At 43.2% G+C, this 17,507-nt stretch overlaps 1 protein-coding gene across 6 annotated transcripts in view; it reads left to right on the forward strand.

The window, feature by feature from the left end:
* The window catches only part of NSD3 (nuclear receptor binding SET domain protein 3), a 34,057-nt gene that overhangs the window by 379 nt on the left and 16,171 nt on the right, over positions 1 to 17,507 (forward strand). For 3 of the 6 annotated variants that reach the window (XM_048927982.1, XM_048927986.1, XM_048927987.1), the window contains exons 2-10: positions 6,170 to 6,894; positions 7,429 to 7,497; positions 7,830 to 7,989; positions 8,435 to 8,589; positions 9,248 to 9,751; positions 10,553 to 10,685; positions 14,116 to 14,216; positions 16,620 to 16,665; positions 17,231 to 17,361. In XM_048927982.1, coding sequence (XP_048783939.1) covers positions 6,214 to 6,894; positions 7,429 to 7,497; positions 7,830 to 7,989; positions 8,435 to 8,589; positions 9,248 to 9,751; positions 10,553 to 10,685; positions 14,116 to 14,216; positions 16,620 to 16,665; positions 17,231 to 17,361 — 1,980 coding nt within the window. In that variant the 5' untranslated portion in view covers positions 6,170 to 6,213. The other 3 variants (XM_048927984.1, XM_048927983.1, XM_048927985.1) reach the window with 3 other exon arrangements.

The following is a 17,507-nucleotide window of genomic DNA, read 5'->3' on the forward strand; positions in this document are numbered from 1 at the left end:
ATCCGGGCCCTGCGCTGCTCCGGTCCGGCTGTGCTTCCCGGGAGCTGTCCGGGCGGCCTGAAGCTCTTAGGTATATTTTCAGCGATAACTTCGTTCTGTGTGTGCTGAACCAGAGGCAGCGTGCGATCGCAGCTGTAGGAAAAGGTTGTAGTTTGTCCTGGTGCTCGTTGCCGTCTTCCTGTGGCTGGTAGGGATGCATGGAGAATGTTGTGGTGGTTTGATATGTTGATGTTTTTAAAGAGCTACTCGAAAGGAGGTCGCTCCAGCAAGCAGGCGTGTGCTGTGTGAGCTCAGAACAGGGTGCTGATCAAGGAGTGCATCTTTTGGTTCAGTACAACTGTTGTGTGTTTCTCAGTTCTGCAGCTTTGAAGCGGTACACATGAGATGCATTACAGCTATTGTGTTGGCTTTGTTGTGTGACACGTCACTGTTCTTACAATATTTGGAGTTGACAAGGGTCTGACTTTGGTTTTATGTGAACAACAGCTTTTGAGCCTCCTCAAAGAACAAAAGAGTTTCCTCCATGTTCTCATTTCAACCCCGAGGCTCCCAAAACCAAATGACTGCACTAAACTCAGCTTACTGCTTTTTTGTTTCACTACATAGGATTTTTACTGCTGCCCTCTGAGTTGCTTCTTTCCATTTCCTCATGGGAAGCTTGTTAAGAGCTGCTTTATCAAAACCATATGACAGAGATGACTGTTTCTTCTGGCACTTAGAGCCCTTAGAAAGGTACGCAGGGAAGTGATCAGCCTTACCACACGCTTTAAAACACTGAGGCAAGTTTGTCAAGAGGCCTCTGATTCACCATCTAGTCTCTGCTGGCACAGGCCCACTGAAGGCAGGAGGAATCCCCAGGCTGCAGTTCTCTTTGCTAATGAATGTGCATGCAGCTGAAAGCTGGGCCTTGTCCTAATGGATGGAAGTAAAAGTTTACGCCTGTGGTTTTTGGGGTGTTCAGAACAAAGTGGGACGAAGCAAACTACGGTCACAGGATGCAGAAATGTGAATAGTCATTTTACTTCTGCCTATAATTCGTATCATTTGAACACTGCAGGAGAGTATTTTGAAAGGAGGTGTGGAAATGTGACAGAATTCATCTTTCATCGCTCAAACCCAACGACCTGGTCTGTTTCAGCCCAGCAGCTGTGTTTGTAAACATAGCAGTGAGCATGTGCTGGGGTGGCTGCTGCGTGGAGCTTTGAGAGGAGCAGTGCCAGCACAGCGCAGATGCAGGCACGCACTGGAATGGAACAGTGCAGAAAATGAGAGTGAATGCGTCTGGTGACTCAGGTAATTAAGGGGCTGTAGGACACGAGCAGATCTGAGAATCTCTCTGATTATATCTGTGCAGAGAGGAGCTGGATTGTTGCAGGCTTGGTTGTGCAGACAGCCTGGAACTTCTGCTTTCAAGGCTGTGACAGAAAGCCCAGCTCAGGCTGACGAGGCAGTGGCACGTAGGGCTGACTCAAAGTGCTGCTTGTGGTTGTTGGTGAGCCAGCAGCACAGCTTCTGTTCTCAGAGCAGACACTCCACATCTCTGTGTAGTGCCCAGTCTTTAATGCCTTATATTCAGCAACTCCTGAACCAGTTGTAGGCAGGGTTATCCACACGGTGCTTGTCAGCAGAGAGCGGTAACCTTAATTCAAAAAGGATTTATGGAAACTGTTGAAAGTATTTGCATGCCATGCTGTTTTTCTTATCAGTACGTGCAGCCCCAACTTATTGCTGTGGTGACAGCCAGCCTTGGGTCAGCAGGCCTCTTCTGCTCCAAGCAGGGCTCATTAGCAGGTGCTTGGTTTGCTCTCCTTGGTTTGGTGGCACAGGGAAACGTCCCCGTGTCCAACTTGTGGCTCACTGTGGTTGGTGAAACCCCTTCCTTTGGAGGTGGTCCTTGGGGCTGCTTTGGTTGCTGATAGGTAGCAGTGGGACTTTCTGATGCTTGGGAGTTTCCTTTGTGTGCTGCATACTGACAGTATCTTTTCTCACTTGTTTTCATGCTCTTTCTGATTGAGCAATAACACAGTGGGTAGATGCACGTCTGTGTGTTTTGTAGATAAGTCCACGACTTGCTGTGTTCCATACAAACCTGCAGAACTCTTTGGAAGGATGAAGAACTTCCTTGAGTAATAAATAAATGTGATGAGCAGCATTCAGATTGGTTTGGTCACGTGAGATGGCAGCATCTGAGGACTTTTGTAGTACCTTGTTTTCTGAGCAAACACAAAATGCTCATCACAAAAACAGCTTTAGCTTGCTGTGCTTGTTGGTGGAACACTGAGCTCAGAGGGACTCCCAGTGTCAGCCCATGACTGCAGGGCTGCTGCTGGAATGTGTGCAGCAGAGCTTTCTGAGCAGCTCTCAGTGGATGGGCAGCAAAACACACGGTGTTGGTGTAAGGAAGTGTATTGCAGGAGCTGTGCTGGGCTGACTCGCTTCACCTTGCAATGAAACCTTTATTTTGTTTACTTTTTTCCTCAGATTCTTTGCATTCTGACTCTCCTGCAGGCAACATGAAAGCACTTACATGAGCAGTGCCTGTGTGCAGTCTGCATTGGTGAACAGTCTGCAGTTCCCTTATCAGTGACAGGTCCTGTTTTCCTTCTTGATGGGAAAGGACACGTGGGGGGTGCTGGCTGCGTGGTTCTGGGGGCAAACTCTTGCTCTCTCAACAGTAAATTAAGTTGCAGCGTTGAAGGTATCTTTGTTTCCAAATTCTTTTCCAATACTACTAAGAAGTATCCACTTCATGCTTGAATTGCTTGAAATAATTATGTTGTATCCTTATCTTTTGGCCCGGTTCCTGCGTTGTATCAGGGCGATATCTATTGCAGGATGTATTTAGAAGCTAAATGCTTTCGTGGGGCATCTGATAATGTAATAGTTGAGAAAAATGTACACTGCCTGAAATACTTTGCTGGGAGCTCAATGCACAGAAGTGCAAATTGGCTTCTCTTGTGTTGGGAAGTGCTCAGGAGAGCCATACCCAGCCTGTTGGTGCTATTCTGTGGACAGTGGTGCATTCTTTACATTGCAACATTTGAGTGACTTCTGCTCAGTAATCCTTTCTGAGGTTTAAATTCTGATTCTGACGTGTACAGGTTTCCTTGTGTTGTTATCAGTGGCTGCAGGTTTGCTCTGGCAGTCAGTAGGCACCTCGGAACTGAGCAAGCTGATACAGAGATGTGAAGAGGGTGGGAAAAGCTGGGTGTGTTGTGGTGACAGAAGGGACTGGGGAGGAGGAAGCTCTTGGTGTTGTAAGCTCTGCAGGAGGAGAAGAACTGTTTGAGCTTTAAGGCTTGAGAGGAGCAGCTTTGCTTCTGCAGCCTGCACAGAACGAAGCAGGTGTAGAAGTTGTCCCTGTTGAGAAACATAGACTGGAATCACGGTCTGTTTTTATGCAGGTGAGCTCCGGAAGAGCAGTGCTTAAAGAAAAAGAAGTTGATATGTGTATATTTACTGACTCCTCCTAAATTCAATTTAAGTGGTGTTTTGAAGTTTGCTAAGCCACAAGTTTTTTTATGTAACAAGATAAAGTGCACTGATAGCCTCCCCTGCACACACCCCCTCCAGTTTGTGCCTATGGAGGCTGGTGACAGCTCTGGGACCTGTTCCAGCCCTAAATGTCCTGTGAAGGATGATACAGGGAGCTCCTCCCTGCACCATGGGCAGACTTTGACCTGCAGGGTTCTGTGTGCAGGAGATAAGGACAGGCACTGCCGTGCAGGTTTTGGATTCTGTCAGCATTGCATCTGGGTCTGATTCCCATCACTTGGGTGAGATGGCTTTAACAAAATGTTAGCAGGGAGCTTCTGCTTCTGGATGCAAACTGTACCTTATGTCAGCCCTTCTGAGCAAAGCAAGCTGTCCTGGCAGCAGCATTCCTTGGCTGTGTGTGGGTAAGGGCTCCTGCTGGCTGTGTTGATCAGGTATTGCATCACTGCCCAGCTCTGGTGTGGTCGTGGCTGAAATGCTGCACAGCATGGCTTGGTTTATAGCCCAGCATTTAGAGCGTGGAAGGTCTTACAAGAAAAGGAGCTGCCAGTGTCATGGGAACAGTTGTCTTTAATAGATGAGGGGTAGGGCAGTGATGCTGATTTAAGGACAAGAAGGCTGGTGAGGTTTTCTGGTTCTGACAATGTTGGCCAGGTGAGGATTAGTGGTGCAGGGAGGTCCTTCTTTGTTTTTCCCTCTTTGCTCCATGGCATGTTTGCTGCTTGGTGGAGCTGTGCTGTGTGCTGGGACGAGCAGCATTCTTTGGCATCAGACTTTGCAAGGACAAAGGGCTTGCACCAGGGAAAATGCCCTCTGAAGGCAGTGGGATTCTTTCTCAAGGAAGAGATGCAGAGTGTTACTCCTATTTTATACTATGTATCATCCAGCAGAACCCAAAACATCTCAAGTTTCCATTCATAGTCTGACTGAGGAGCAGCAAAACATAAAGCATAATTATGCTGACATAAACCACAGTGTGTTTTTAGTGTAGCACAGCATTCTGAATGGTGTCCTGTTTGATATTCTGGTTCTTAGTTCTAAACTCCATGGGTGATTGTACTTCTGGAGTGTTTGGATGGCAGACAGTGAATTGGTTGTTCCTTAAAATGAAAACAAAACTTGAGAATTGATTGATTCTAAACTTTCTTAAACCATTTGTGCTTTGTCTCTGTTCATCCAGCAGTGGATGTGCCTGATGATGGTTTGTAAGATGGGTTTTTTGAGGTATTTAAAAAGAAAGCAATTGATTCTGATTTTTAGTAACAAAAAAAAGCCTAGGGTGAAATTTCTTCCTAGTGGGAGAAATCTGTTGTTTGCTTTTCGGTTTGGCAGATGTAAAGGAGCAATTAATTTGTAGATAGTACAAACAGTTCCACTTCCTCTTCCTAGAATGGGTGGTGGTGGTTTGAGGCTGGCTGACCTTGGTAGGCAGTGCTGCTCACCACGTGTGTCCCTCCCATCAGCAGCAGCACTTCTGCTTGGCTTTTGTGGCTGATATGCAGAGAGCAGCTGGGGGAAAAGATGGTTTTACTGCCACGAGATTGAAAAGTTGCTGCAGTGAGCAAATTTTGCTATGTAGCGTTGTGCTGTTGGGTTGTTCCCCTAAATCATGTAACTATGGGGACAGGTGTGCCTGTGGTTGGTGGCACTGGGCAGCAAGGATGAACACAAATGTGAGTATCATTCAAGGACAAAGCTGACAAAGCATGTGACAAAATTCTGATCAAGTCCTTTTGCTGTTGCAACTTCAGGGTATTGAGATGCATTGGGAAGGTAAGAATTTAATGTGGGGGATGGGGGAGTATGTGCAAATTGTAATGATGAGAGGTGGGTTGTGTTAGTGTCATTTCAAACCCTGACCAGAAGGACACAGTAACCCTCCTTTGTGCCTGCACAGGGGTAGGGTAAAGAACACAGAGCTGTATTTACTTTGGAAGGGCTAAACTGACCTTGCAAATCTGTATTTCTGAGCTGTAGGTTGAGTCACTGTACTGTGACTGTGAGATTATTAAAACACTTTGAGCCAGTAGCTGAGCTTTCAGAGTCAAACCTTTATAGTGTTAGAACCCACGTGTTTGGTGTTAGGAAAACAACCATCCCCAAGCAAGCTCTTCTCTGCCTTTCTGTTGAGAGAAGGGCTGGGGAGGGCCGTCCTGAGGCTGTAACATCATCTGAAGTGGTTCTTCCAGCTGCCCCAGCATAGGGAGAATCCATGGCTCTGGTCCCCAGCTGCCTGACAGGCTGCTTGTGGCCCCACACTGGCAGCATGGAGGGGGAGGAAGTTGTTTCTCTGTTGTTTGGGGGATCCTTATGGGTGGAAGCACATCAGAGCAATGCTTCCTGGTGCCACTCTAGGGATGCTGAAGGGATGGTCTGAATTTTAGCACTGACTTTGGGCTCATAATCTTTTAAGCGTTTGTAGGTGCTTCTCTTGATTCCTGAAACATACTGGGAGGGGGGAAAGGAAGTGGATGTGTGGAATAAAAAGGCGCTCTGCAGCAATGAGTGAATAGTTCTTAATTTTTTTTTCATGTTCTGTAATACCAGCCTTCTTTAAATGCATGAATGGAGAGGATGGAGTTGGTCATTACATTTGCTTTCTCTCAACGTTTTAATTTGCTCAGTGATCATTTATTTTTTACACTGACTGAACTCCTTTTCCCCCTGACTCCAGGCCCTATGAGAAAAAGGGAAAGCTAAGGATGCTGGAGCAGAACAATGGATTTCTCTTTCTCTTTCATGCAAGGGATCATGGGAAACACAATTCAGCAACCACCTCAGCTCATTGACTCAGCCAACATCCGCCAGGAGGATGCCTTTGATGCCAGCAGTGACATTGCTGAAGATGGTGGACAGACGCCGTACGAAGCTGCCCTACAGCAAGGCTTTCAGTACCCAACACCCACGGCGGAGGATCTGCCCCCCATTGCTAATGGCTACCCGGCCACCATCAATATGTACGAACCTCAAGCCAAATTCCAGACGTACAGTCAATATCCCAATGGTTCTGCCAATGGTTTTGGTACAGTTAGAAACTTTAGTCCCCCGGAGTATTACCACATGGAAAACTCGAACGCGAGGCCGCATGAAGTTCTGGAAAAGCCTTCCCCTCCACAGCCACCCCCACCCCCACCTTCAGTTTCACAGACGGTGATTCCAAAGAAGACTGGCTCACCAGAAATCAAACTAAAAATAACCAAAACTATCCAGAACGGCAGGGAATTGTTTGAGTCCTCTCTTTGTGGGGACCTTTTAAATGAAGTACAAGCGAGTGAGTATGCTAAGGCAAAACATGAAGGGAGGAAAGAGAAAAGGAAAAAAAGTAGCAAGCACGACTCTTCCCGATCGGAAGAGCGCAAGTCGCACAAAATCCCAAAATTAGAACCAGAGGAACAAAATGTAAGTGTGATAATAGCTTCGGCCATCTGTATGCCTGGTATTGTTGGTGGAGTATGCTTCTTCAGCAGTGTTTTTTCCTCTCTTCTGGGTGTGTATGGGATTAGACATAAGTTGGATGATTTTCGTGGTGTGTTTTTAACATGGTGTTGGTAATGCAGTCTCTGCAAATAACCAACATGCAGTGGGACTTGTCACATTTCTGTGGGCATCCTTCAGCAGTCCTTCCCTGCTTCTCTGAGGCTGCACATGAATTAAGGTGGAATTGGGTTTACTATCTGAACGTTTTTCTATTGCTTGTTACAGCAGAACCTTGTTCTTTGCAGGGGTTGGGAGGGTATTTTCTGGTTTGCAATGCTACTTTGAAGTTGGAATAAGGAATCACCACACTTGTTTTTTGGGCTTGTGGTTGCTTTTCTCCTTGCTATGTATTTTTTCAGTTTGTTTTCATTAATGTGCTTGTTTTGGTTTTACTTTCCCCTTATGCTGTTTGTGTTTGTTTTCCTTTTTTCCTTTTCATTGTTTCCCATTTCCTAGAGACCAAACGAGAGGCTTAGCATGCTGTCTGAAAGGCCAAGAGAAGATGCAGTGTTGGAGGAAGCCCCGGTTAGTACATGTAGTCATTAACACTTTCTGCTTTGTCGCTGCTTTTCTACCAGTTATGTCATGGGTTCTTTAGTTTGTCACATAAATGAGCCACCATTTCCTTGAAATGCTTCTTACTTTTGTGTCAGAGTTTCTCTTTTGCCATATTTATTGTCTTATTTTCTCCTAAAAGCAGCATTCTTAATCAACTTACGGAGGAGGCATTTATTTTTGATTTTTGTTGTGGTTTTAGGATCATTGGTGTGGTTTTTTTCCCCACTGTTGTGTGTCTTGTTTGATCAGTGACTGTTGTGTGTAAATCCGAGCTGTTAAGCTTGTCTTGTTCTCTCTAGGTGCAGCAGTTCTTGCCTTCTCTTCCAACACAAGTCAGCCATGACGTCAAGTTTCAGGTTGGCGATCTGGTTTGGTCCAAAGTGGGAACATACCCATGGTGGCCTTGCATGGTTTCATGTGATCCACAGCTTGATGTGCATACCAAAATCAATACAAGAGGTAAGGGAGGAAGGTCACTGCCAGAATACATCAGGTGTCTCTGGTTGTTTCTGCACTAAAAAAAAAATCCCATCTTTTCAATTTCCTCTGTGGGATGGAGTCTGCTGGTGCGTGTGCTAAGCAGGACTATTACTGTAATGATAAAAGTAGGGCTTTTAAAATTACCTCCACAAAATGAGCCTATGCAAACTAGGTGTGAGCACTTTCCTGAAGTCAGTGTGTTTATGAGAAGACATCTGGTAAGTCTGAGAACATCCAGTGTGGGCAGGGTGCGTTCATCTTCCCATCCTGAACTACTCTGAATCCGGGCCTGTCTTATTTCTGAACTTTCTAAACTAACCTTGGTATTTCCAACTGCAGCAATTGAGCGGTGTGGAGGAGGAAAGTGTAAACTAAACCAAAAGAGGCATTCATAAAACTGCTTACTAGAACTTTTCAATTTCAGGTGCCCGTGAATACCATGTTCAGTTTTTTAGCAACCAGCCAGAACGGGCGTGGGTGCACGAGAAGCGAGTTCGGGAGTACAAAGGACACAAACAATACGAGCAGTTATTGGCAGAGGCTGCTAAGCAAGCCAGCAACCATTCTGAGAAACAGAAGGTATGATGAACACTGGTTGTGGAGAGGGGTATCTGTGAAAGTGAAACTCGTGGGGGCAGTTCTGAAACAGCGGTGCTTTATTGTGTGAAGGCTTGGCTGCATTTTGCTGGCAAAAGCATTACTGGTGGAGATAACTGAAATGTTACCATGTTACCTTTTCCACTGAGGAGCTTGATAGCTTAACTTTGTTCCTGGTGACAGCTGTCATCCTGGGCGAGGAGATGACTTTGCATCTTAGTGAGAATATTAAATAAAGGTAGAATCTGTGCTCGCTTTTAGCTGCTTCTCTGTGTAGACGCAGAACTTAAGTCAGTATTTATGCTAATCAAAATACTGTTGTGGAAGGAGAAGGATTTGTATGGAAAAATATGGAGGATGTAAAATGTAGATAAATTAGGTTTAATCTCATAGCAGGATCGTGGACTTTGAATGCTGTCTGCTCTTGTCTTTCCTGAGTTCGTAGTTCAGGGCAGACGCTTTCAGTGCTGATGGTCATTCAATCCAACCACTGTCTGCTCATATTCCGAGCACGGGGTTCGCTGTCTACCTTTCAAACTGTATCCTGTACGTGGAAAGCAAACTTATATCTGTTGCCTTAGAGATGTAAGGACCCTCAGGATGCTTCAGTGTAATTAGCAGCTTGTCTTTGTTCCTTAAGATTCGCAAACCAAGGCCGCAAAGAGAGCGTGCTCAGTGGGATATTGGTATTGCCCACGCTGAGAAAGCGTTGAAAATGACTCGGGAAGAAAGGATAGAACAATACACCTTCATTTATATAGACAAAGAGCCAGAGGAGGTTTTGTCAAAAGCCAAAAAGGCCGCTGCTTCTAAATCAGAGACCAAGAAGAACCGGCGTCCAAAGCCAGCATTGAACACCCAGCCAGAGCATGGCAGTGTGATAACAGGATCACCTTCCAGTGCAGAGCTGCGAAGGCAGAGCCAACGGAGGCAGTCGAGTGCGGAAGAGGAGGAGCCACCACCTGTGAAAATTGCATGGAAAACAGCTGCAGCTAGAAAATCCTTACCAGCCTCGATAACCATGCACAACTTGGATCTTCAGAAATGTAACATGTCTCCGGTTGTTAAAATTGAACAGGTTTTTGCTCTTCAAAATGCTGCAGGGGATGGCAAACTCATCGATCAGTTTGTTTATTCCACTAAGGTATGTACTTTGTGTAGTGATTCCTTTTCTCCTAAGTTACTCCAAGTTTATCTTGTTGTGGAGCTTAAACCAGCACCCGCTATACTTTCACAGTGCACATTTCTTTGGTTGGAGGGATTAAATCTAACATAAGGCAGGAAGCTCCAACAATCTTCTGTTGTATTCAACTTTTAATTTCAGTGCATCCCAAAGCCTCTGGCAGTGACTGTATTGACTGCTGGCCAAGAAGCTCCCTGCAGATGGTCACATACTTGCTGATGAGATGTTCAAAATGCTGAAGCTGTTTAATTCTAGTTGAAATAACAGAGCAATTCTCTGAAAACCTTAAAAACCAGGTTATTTGGGGAAAACAGATGAAATTACAGAAGTGTTAATAAAGTATTGAAAAACTAATGATTACGTTTTGCATAACAGACTTCTAAAATGAGTTCTGCCTCCTAGCTTCCTTCAGGTGCACAGCAGCTTCTCGCAGTCAGTGTAAGGAAAAGGTTTAGGACTATTTCTCTGCCTCCTTCTTCTGCCTCTCTACCTGGAGAGTATTTATTTCATCCTAAGCATTATAGAGAAGGTAATGTTTAGAAAAGTTGCTGGATTTTTTTGTTTTCCTTGTATGTAAGGGGAGATGGAGAGGGATGGAAAGTTTGGCAAAGAAGCAGTTCAGTAGTATAGATCACTTATATGTGTTGCATTGAAGGGTTTCTGTTCTGACTGAAGATTAATGTGCCTGGAAGCCATAATACATGGAAGTAGGCTGACAAAATCTTTTTGTGTCGTGTTGTTGGTTTGTTTTTTTTTCCTAAGGGAGTTGGTAACAAAGCAGAAATAAGCGTCAAAGGACAAGAGAAGCTTAATTCTTCAGCCAGCCAGAGAAATGAAAAAGCAACGTGCAATGTGCAGAATGCATCCTCTCCTGAAACAACTTCTGGGTCAGCAGGTAGGCAAAGTGCAGGGGCTTTGAATTTTAACAGTCTGGCATTTAAATTCACACGTGAAAACTGGCATTTTCTTGTTAGATAAAAACGATTTTGAACGTCTTTCCATTTATGTTATAGCTCTCCCAAACATAATACACGAGGAGCCCAGATGTTTGAGGAACACAGGATGTCTTTCTGATGCACTTGAGCTGCTTAAGCCTCTGAACTTCCAGCACTTGCAGCTTGCAGTATCCAAGTCCAATTATTAGAAGGCCAGATGCCTTGTGGGGAGCAGATGGCAAGTTGTTTTAGAAGACAGGACAGCATAGTAGGCATGTGTTAGAGTATTGTAATGGCTTTTGGCACTGCGTGTAAAATATGACAGTGGAGATCAAAAGAAGACAATCTGGAGGTGACGTAATTCAGTAAGGAGTGGTTTTGAAATGTGGGTGCTTTACCAAATTTTGTTGATGAATTTCATTATGACCTTTGTAGAGGACAGTGTTGTTTTTTTCCCTAACTGCTTCAGCTCACTCCATCAGCAGCATGATGCAATGCTTGGTTCTGAAGGTGTTTTAGGGGCCCCATCATAAAACAATGATATTTTTGAAGCACTCTCTGAGGAAGAAACATTGGAGCAAATAATGGAACTTGAGACTGAAAAGGGAGAGCCTGGAACAAGCTATTTGAAGCCTAATTTGTAGCACAGTAATAGAGAAGTGCAAGAAGAAAACCGGATTGAGTGCTTCCTAGATTTGGAACAGAAAACCAATGTGTTTTTTGTGTGTGTTTTGATTCTGAGGAATAGCTAATGGGAATTTGTCCAAACGGTTTTATCTTCTCCCCACCAGCAGGAATTTCATTCAGCAGTGTGTTCTCTCAGCATCATCAAAAGGAGACAAATATCCCTCTGGAGAGCAAATGCAAGTTCCTGAAAAGGTGTAGTTCAGATCTTCCTAAACCAAGAGATATTCAGGTTCCTCCAGTCCCTGTAGTGTCTTCTGTTTTTCATCTATTCTGTACAGTCCATTAGCTATTGCTTCTTTGCTCGTGTGCTGGTTGTAATAGCCTTGGTACAGCCTCAAGTGGTTTTACATTAGATGTGTAGAAGTAAATTTTAGGTTGCAGAAGAGCACGTTGAGCTGCAGGATGAGCAAAACCAGAAAAACACCCTAAAAATAGTGATGGACTCATTACAGTTAAAACACACAAAAAGGAACCCAAGCACAAAACCTGCTGGGAAAATCTTGTGAAGTTTCTTGGTGTCACTTCTGCTTTAGCTGTTTGTATTTTCTCCCTTTCTGGACATAAATGAGACTCCAGGTCAAACACCTCAGTGGTCAGCATAGGTGGGAACAGTTTCCTCTGCATACTTACTGCAGTTTCTGTACTTCCTTAGCCTTTAGGTAAGCTCATTTAATAGATGCTGTGTTCTGGGCTGTGTAAGGCTTCACAGTGCAGGCTGAGCAGACCAGATGTTCTGGTGCAAGTGGGGTTTCCCAGTGCAAGAGGGGCTTCCTCTGCTGGTCTTGGCAGTGGTTCTTTTTTCCAGTTTTAGTTGCTATGGTTGCTTCAGCTTTTTGAAACAGTTGTTAGTTTGATTGCCTTATAGCTGGAGATCTCTGGAGATAGGTGATCTCTGTTTTGTTTTCCTTGGAACTAAAAGCTTCACCTTCACAATGGCTCTTCAGAGGCAGGGGTTGGTGAGAATTCTGAGCCTCTTGTTTTTTCACTTCCATAGGTTTTTTTGGAGATGTAAAAAACTCCACCTGATAACACCTGTTACAGTGTTAAAGTGGGTTTTCCTTCAGTACACACTGAAGTATAGGTCACTTTCAAAGTCCAGACAGTTGTTGGTCCCCTCTCATGGAACATAACTGCAAAGTCCTTCTTTCAAATTTAAGGTCACTGGAGTTTCAGGATGCCTTTATGTGAAATATTGGACAGAATGACTCTGGGAATCCTTAATAACAACCTGCAGATAGATATACAGAATTCTGTAGTGCTGGGAGAATAATTTTGTAACCTGCAAACTGCTAATAAGAGAACTGTGAGAATTCATGATGCCTCTGGTTTCCACGTACAGCTGGAACAGGATTGACCCAACCTTGTCAGGGTGAAGTAAAGTGCTGGTCTGAAACCTGTCCTGAAACTCTGGATCAAAATACACACGCAGATGGGATGGGAGCATTGTGGAGGTGATGTGCTGCATCCTTGGAGAGCAGGGACAGGAAAAAAGTGCCTGTTACTTTGATTGATAGTGACTTTAATATTGGCTGAAGGCAATAACTTGAGAGTTTCTTCTCTGATACAGGGCTTGCATCTTAATTCTGTTTTCACGGTGAGGCAGCACGGAGAGGAAAGGCATGATGGATTGAATCAACTTTCTGGTCACAGTTTCCCAAACTGACTTTTAGTTGCTTCAAAGAATTTCAGCTGAATGCAGAGGTGACAAAAGATGACCTCTGGCTTCAGTGTTGAGATCCAGAATAGTTGTGTGCTTATCAGTGGATGTCTCTCATTGCAGCCAGAAGTTACACTGCTGCTTCTGTAGGTAAAACACCCAAACTGAAAACCGAGAATAATGCTTCATAAAAGCTGTGAGATGTCAAACTTCAGCTCTCTGTTGAAACAGCTCCAAGTGTCAAAACAAAACCCAAACTGTACGTGGTATCAGATGCTGTGTAGGTGTTTCACAATATGACCTTTTTGGAGACAGTGTAGCATAGAGGGATCTTCTGAATTCACCTACCTTAGTTGTTAAAAAAAAGTAATTTGTATTTTCTCTTGAAATATCATAATCTCTGCCCTTAATCTGAGTTGCTTTCCTGTAGTAATAGTTCTAGAAAGCTCAGTTTTTTGCTTTCATTCATTGCAATAATGCATCGTGATCGCTGCTTCTGTGCTTTCTGTTGAGCATTTAGATTTCACTTCTATTGCACATGCAGTAGAGAGGTTCTTGCTTTACTGTTCTGTGGAGTCCTGGGTGAAGGCTCACAGCGCTGTAGGGCACACAGCTGTCTGTGGGAATGAAAACTTGCAACCTGATTTTTGCATCTTCGGTTTCTGGCTTGTTTTAGTTGAAGAAGCTGATTGTGGATGCCTGCCATAAATACCAAATATGGACTATTTGGTTAAAAATTAACCAGGGCAAAGACTGAGAGGTGTGTTCTGAAAATCCATTTGCTTGACCTGGATGCCAGCTTGTTATTTTTGTAATTATTGTTATTCCAATGCTTCTTTCTGTCTATGGAATCAGAAGATGCTATCTGCAGGCCACAGCACCGGTTGGCAAATAGCTTGGCACTGACTTTAAAAATAAAACATTCAAAAGAGGGCAAGGTCTTGGCTTCGTTAATTCAGCTGTTGATTTGGTGCTGGAGGTGTTGCTGCAGCACAGCAGTACAAGCAGTACAATGGTGTAACAGAAACTTTTTCTTCCTCCTTCAGGTTCTGTAGAAAAGAAGCAACAGAGAAGATCGATTCGAACCCGCTCAGAGTCTGAGAAATCCACCGAAGTTGTGCCAAAGAAGAAGATCAAAAAGGAGCAGGTTGGCTTCCTCCATGTAGAGAGTTAAAATATATTGTATTCATAAATGTTGTGGCTTATATTGGTGCCTTTTTATTTTTCTCCATTTTTTTTCCCCATCGGGTTTCGTTTTGGACTATCCTTCATGAAATCCCCTTGTCAATACCATTGCTGTGACTCTGCTACTGGCATCTTCACAGTATCAGTCAGGCTATGGAAAATGGGAACTCAATGATGCAAGACTCCTAACGAACCTGCCATGTTTTCTTTGAGATTTCTGTTATGAGCAAAATGATTTTGTTTCAGTAATTTCTCTTTGATGGAATTACCACCAGGTTCCTTCCTTTTGCTCTTGATTTAGCTGCTGGTTTGTATTGAGGTTTTGTTTTTCAGATGAAGTTAGACTGATTAATCTGACCACTTTTGAAAATGGACTCTGGGAATGATTTAATAGTCAGACTTCTATGTTGGCAGACATCAGCAAAACAGTTCTTCTGGGATATACTTTCTTCCCCCCTTTAACTAGATCTAACATGTACAGGGCATTCCTTTAATCTGGATGTGAGACAGACAAATGTTGTTGCTTTCAAACAAACAAACACAAATTCTGCGTGAAAACAAATAGGAAAGTTCAGTGAATGGACGTAATTTAATGTTTAAAAGCTGAATACTTTTTAACAAGTTTGTCAAAGTTGTTGGTTCTTTTCCTTACGTGGTCGATTTTCACTCTCCGTTTTCCTCTTGAAACCAGAGAATTTTATGTGAAATGTTTCATAGGATAGTTTTCTCCAATGAGGATTTCTTAAAAGGGGTGATTGGGCTACAGATTTTATATGGGAAGGGGAACATTTGGGGTTTTTAGCTCTTTTTATTCTAATTTATTCTTTGCCCTTTACACTTTGTTTTGCACTTCATTCACTCAGAGGTTGAAGGCAGACCAGACCCAGTTGCTTTTTTCCATGTTTTTCTTTTGATGCCACAGCATTTACATCTGTGCTCAGCAGAAGAGTGTTCTAACTCTGGAAAACTGCAGAAAGAAACCTGAAAGCAACAGAGATGTTGGGTGTGAGGCACCCAATGCTCCTTTCAGCCTCTTGTCTGGGGGTGTTGCAGCCTCCGTGTTTTCAGATGTTATTTCACGTTGATAAGTGTTTCTTAATTTAACAAAGGTTTAAGAACCAACAATATGAATTTCATGGATCCCAGTTAGCTTTGCTTGTTTCTATTACCTAGCTAACTAAGACTATGAACATTAAAGTGCTTTTCTCAGGAAAAGTGTGTGACTAAAAATTAAACACAGATGCACTGTAATGCGCCTAACCTTGAATGTATTAAGTTATATTAAAAAAAAAATTACTTCTTACAATTATGCAACAATATTTGTTACCCAAAGTCAAGTTTTCTTGCAACTGATTCCCAAATTAGTCTGCAACAACTTGGTATAAAGTTATAACTGGAACGAGTACAATTAATGGGAAAAACAAAATGTTAATGCTACTGTTACAGTGACTAGTGGAGAAATAAAAGTGATTGTTTAGATTTTATATTTGTATTATGAAATGTATCCTATACAAATCCTTCTATTGTATGTTTTTACCTATTGTACAACAAAATAAAATATTTTTTAAAAAAATTATAGAATAATCCTTAAATATTTACTAAATGTGTTTCTACATGCATATGTAACCACATTGTAAAGAAGTAACTTGTAACCCTTAACCTTAAAACCAGGACGTAAGGCAACGACTTTCCTCTCTAATTATTATCCCCTCACCAAATTCTCGTGTTACATGTACATTGGCAGAGCAGATTCTACTGATAGAGCATCGAGAGCCTGAAGTACTTTTGCAAGACTGTAAACTTGTCTGCTTAGGTGTGTACTGGCATTGAGTTTCCAGCTGTATAGAGCTCTGCAATGCTCTGTGCCTTGTCCGTGCCCCCATCCCCATGGCCTTGCAGCACTCTATACAGGGAAGGTCTGTGTTCCCAGGAGCCTGGAGTGCATGCTTGGAGGATGTGCCTTAAAAGGCGATACCTTAAGTGTCTCACTAACCTGAGTGTCATGCCTGTGAAGGTGAACTTGTGCTCACACAGGTGTGGGGTTGTACAAAGCAATCAGGGTTGGCTGCCACACTGAGCCCTGCTTCTGCCTGCTGGACACGGCTGAAGTTTTCTGTCGTCTTCATGCAGAAAGGGAGTGACTGGAAAGGACCTCGGTAGTGAACACGTGGCTGCCTTGTCTTCTGGTACTCAGCGTAGGCAGCTAGGATTAAATCCAGCAGGACAAGAAGGCTCGCACTGAGGAGGGGATGGCAGACTGCACATGAGTTCAGAGATGCTAATCGCTTAAACTTTAATGTTTTCTTTTTAATACTAGGGGAAAAAATTCCTTTGTTTTTAACTGTGGATTTTCCTATTCAAACAGGTTGAAATGGTTCCACTGGCAGCAGTGAAGACAGGCCTGCAGAAAGGTGAGTCGCACACTTAAACTTTCTTAAACTGAAAATTCCTGGCTCTTCATCACCCTTTGGCAGTGCTTTTCATCCTGTGTGAGCTGCAGAGGTCTTGAAGCTTTCTAGTGATGAACGTGGCTTGGTTTGGTCGGTTGGTTTGTTTGGCTTTGCATTGCTAGTTGGAAGGGTAGTTATGTTGTTCATGTGCTGTAAGCATTTAGTATGATTATGAGATGATGCTTTTGCTTAGCCCTATTTTAAAGATGAATGATGAAGAGATAATCTCATTAGGGCTTATCTTCTGTTACACAAAACTTAGTAGCTTCCTCTGCTATGTCATCGTATTCAGAAGATTGTCACAGGACTTCCTAAAGTGATCTCCAGTTAATTAGGTTAACAGTTAAAAAGTTAATTAGGTCTTTGCAGAGGATTAAACCAGTATCAAAGCTGCAAGCTGAGACTTAAAAAATAGCAAATAGAGTCCATTTTCAGGTTGTCTCATTTTCATTTTCCTTTACTGATTTTAAGGAAGAAAGAAAATGAAGGAGCATACAGTAAGACTAATTTAACATGTTGTGTTAAGGTGCCAGCGAGATTTCAGATTCTTGTAAACCTTTAAAGAAGAGGAGTCGAGCCTCAACTGATGTAGAACTGACGAGCTCAGCTTACAGAGATGCTTCTGACTCTGATTCAAGAGGACTCAATGATTTACAGGTAAAGGCATATTGTTTCTCACAGATTCAGTCTCTCTTCAGTTGCCTGTTGCTAAACACGAGTACTGTATTTCCTTCAAGTGTTGCCTTTTATTGTCTGAGAAGTGAAGTGCAAGCTTTTTAAAACTACCTTTTATTTCTAACCCT

The sequence above is a fragment of the Lagopus muta genome, chromosome 27 (assembly GCF_023343835.1).
Source record: "Lagopus muta isolate bLagMut1 chromosome 27, bLagMut1 primary, whole genome shotgun sequence".
Classification (NCBI taxonomy): Eukaryota; Metazoa; Chordata; class Aves; order Galliformes; family Phasianidae; genus Lagopus; species Lagopus muta.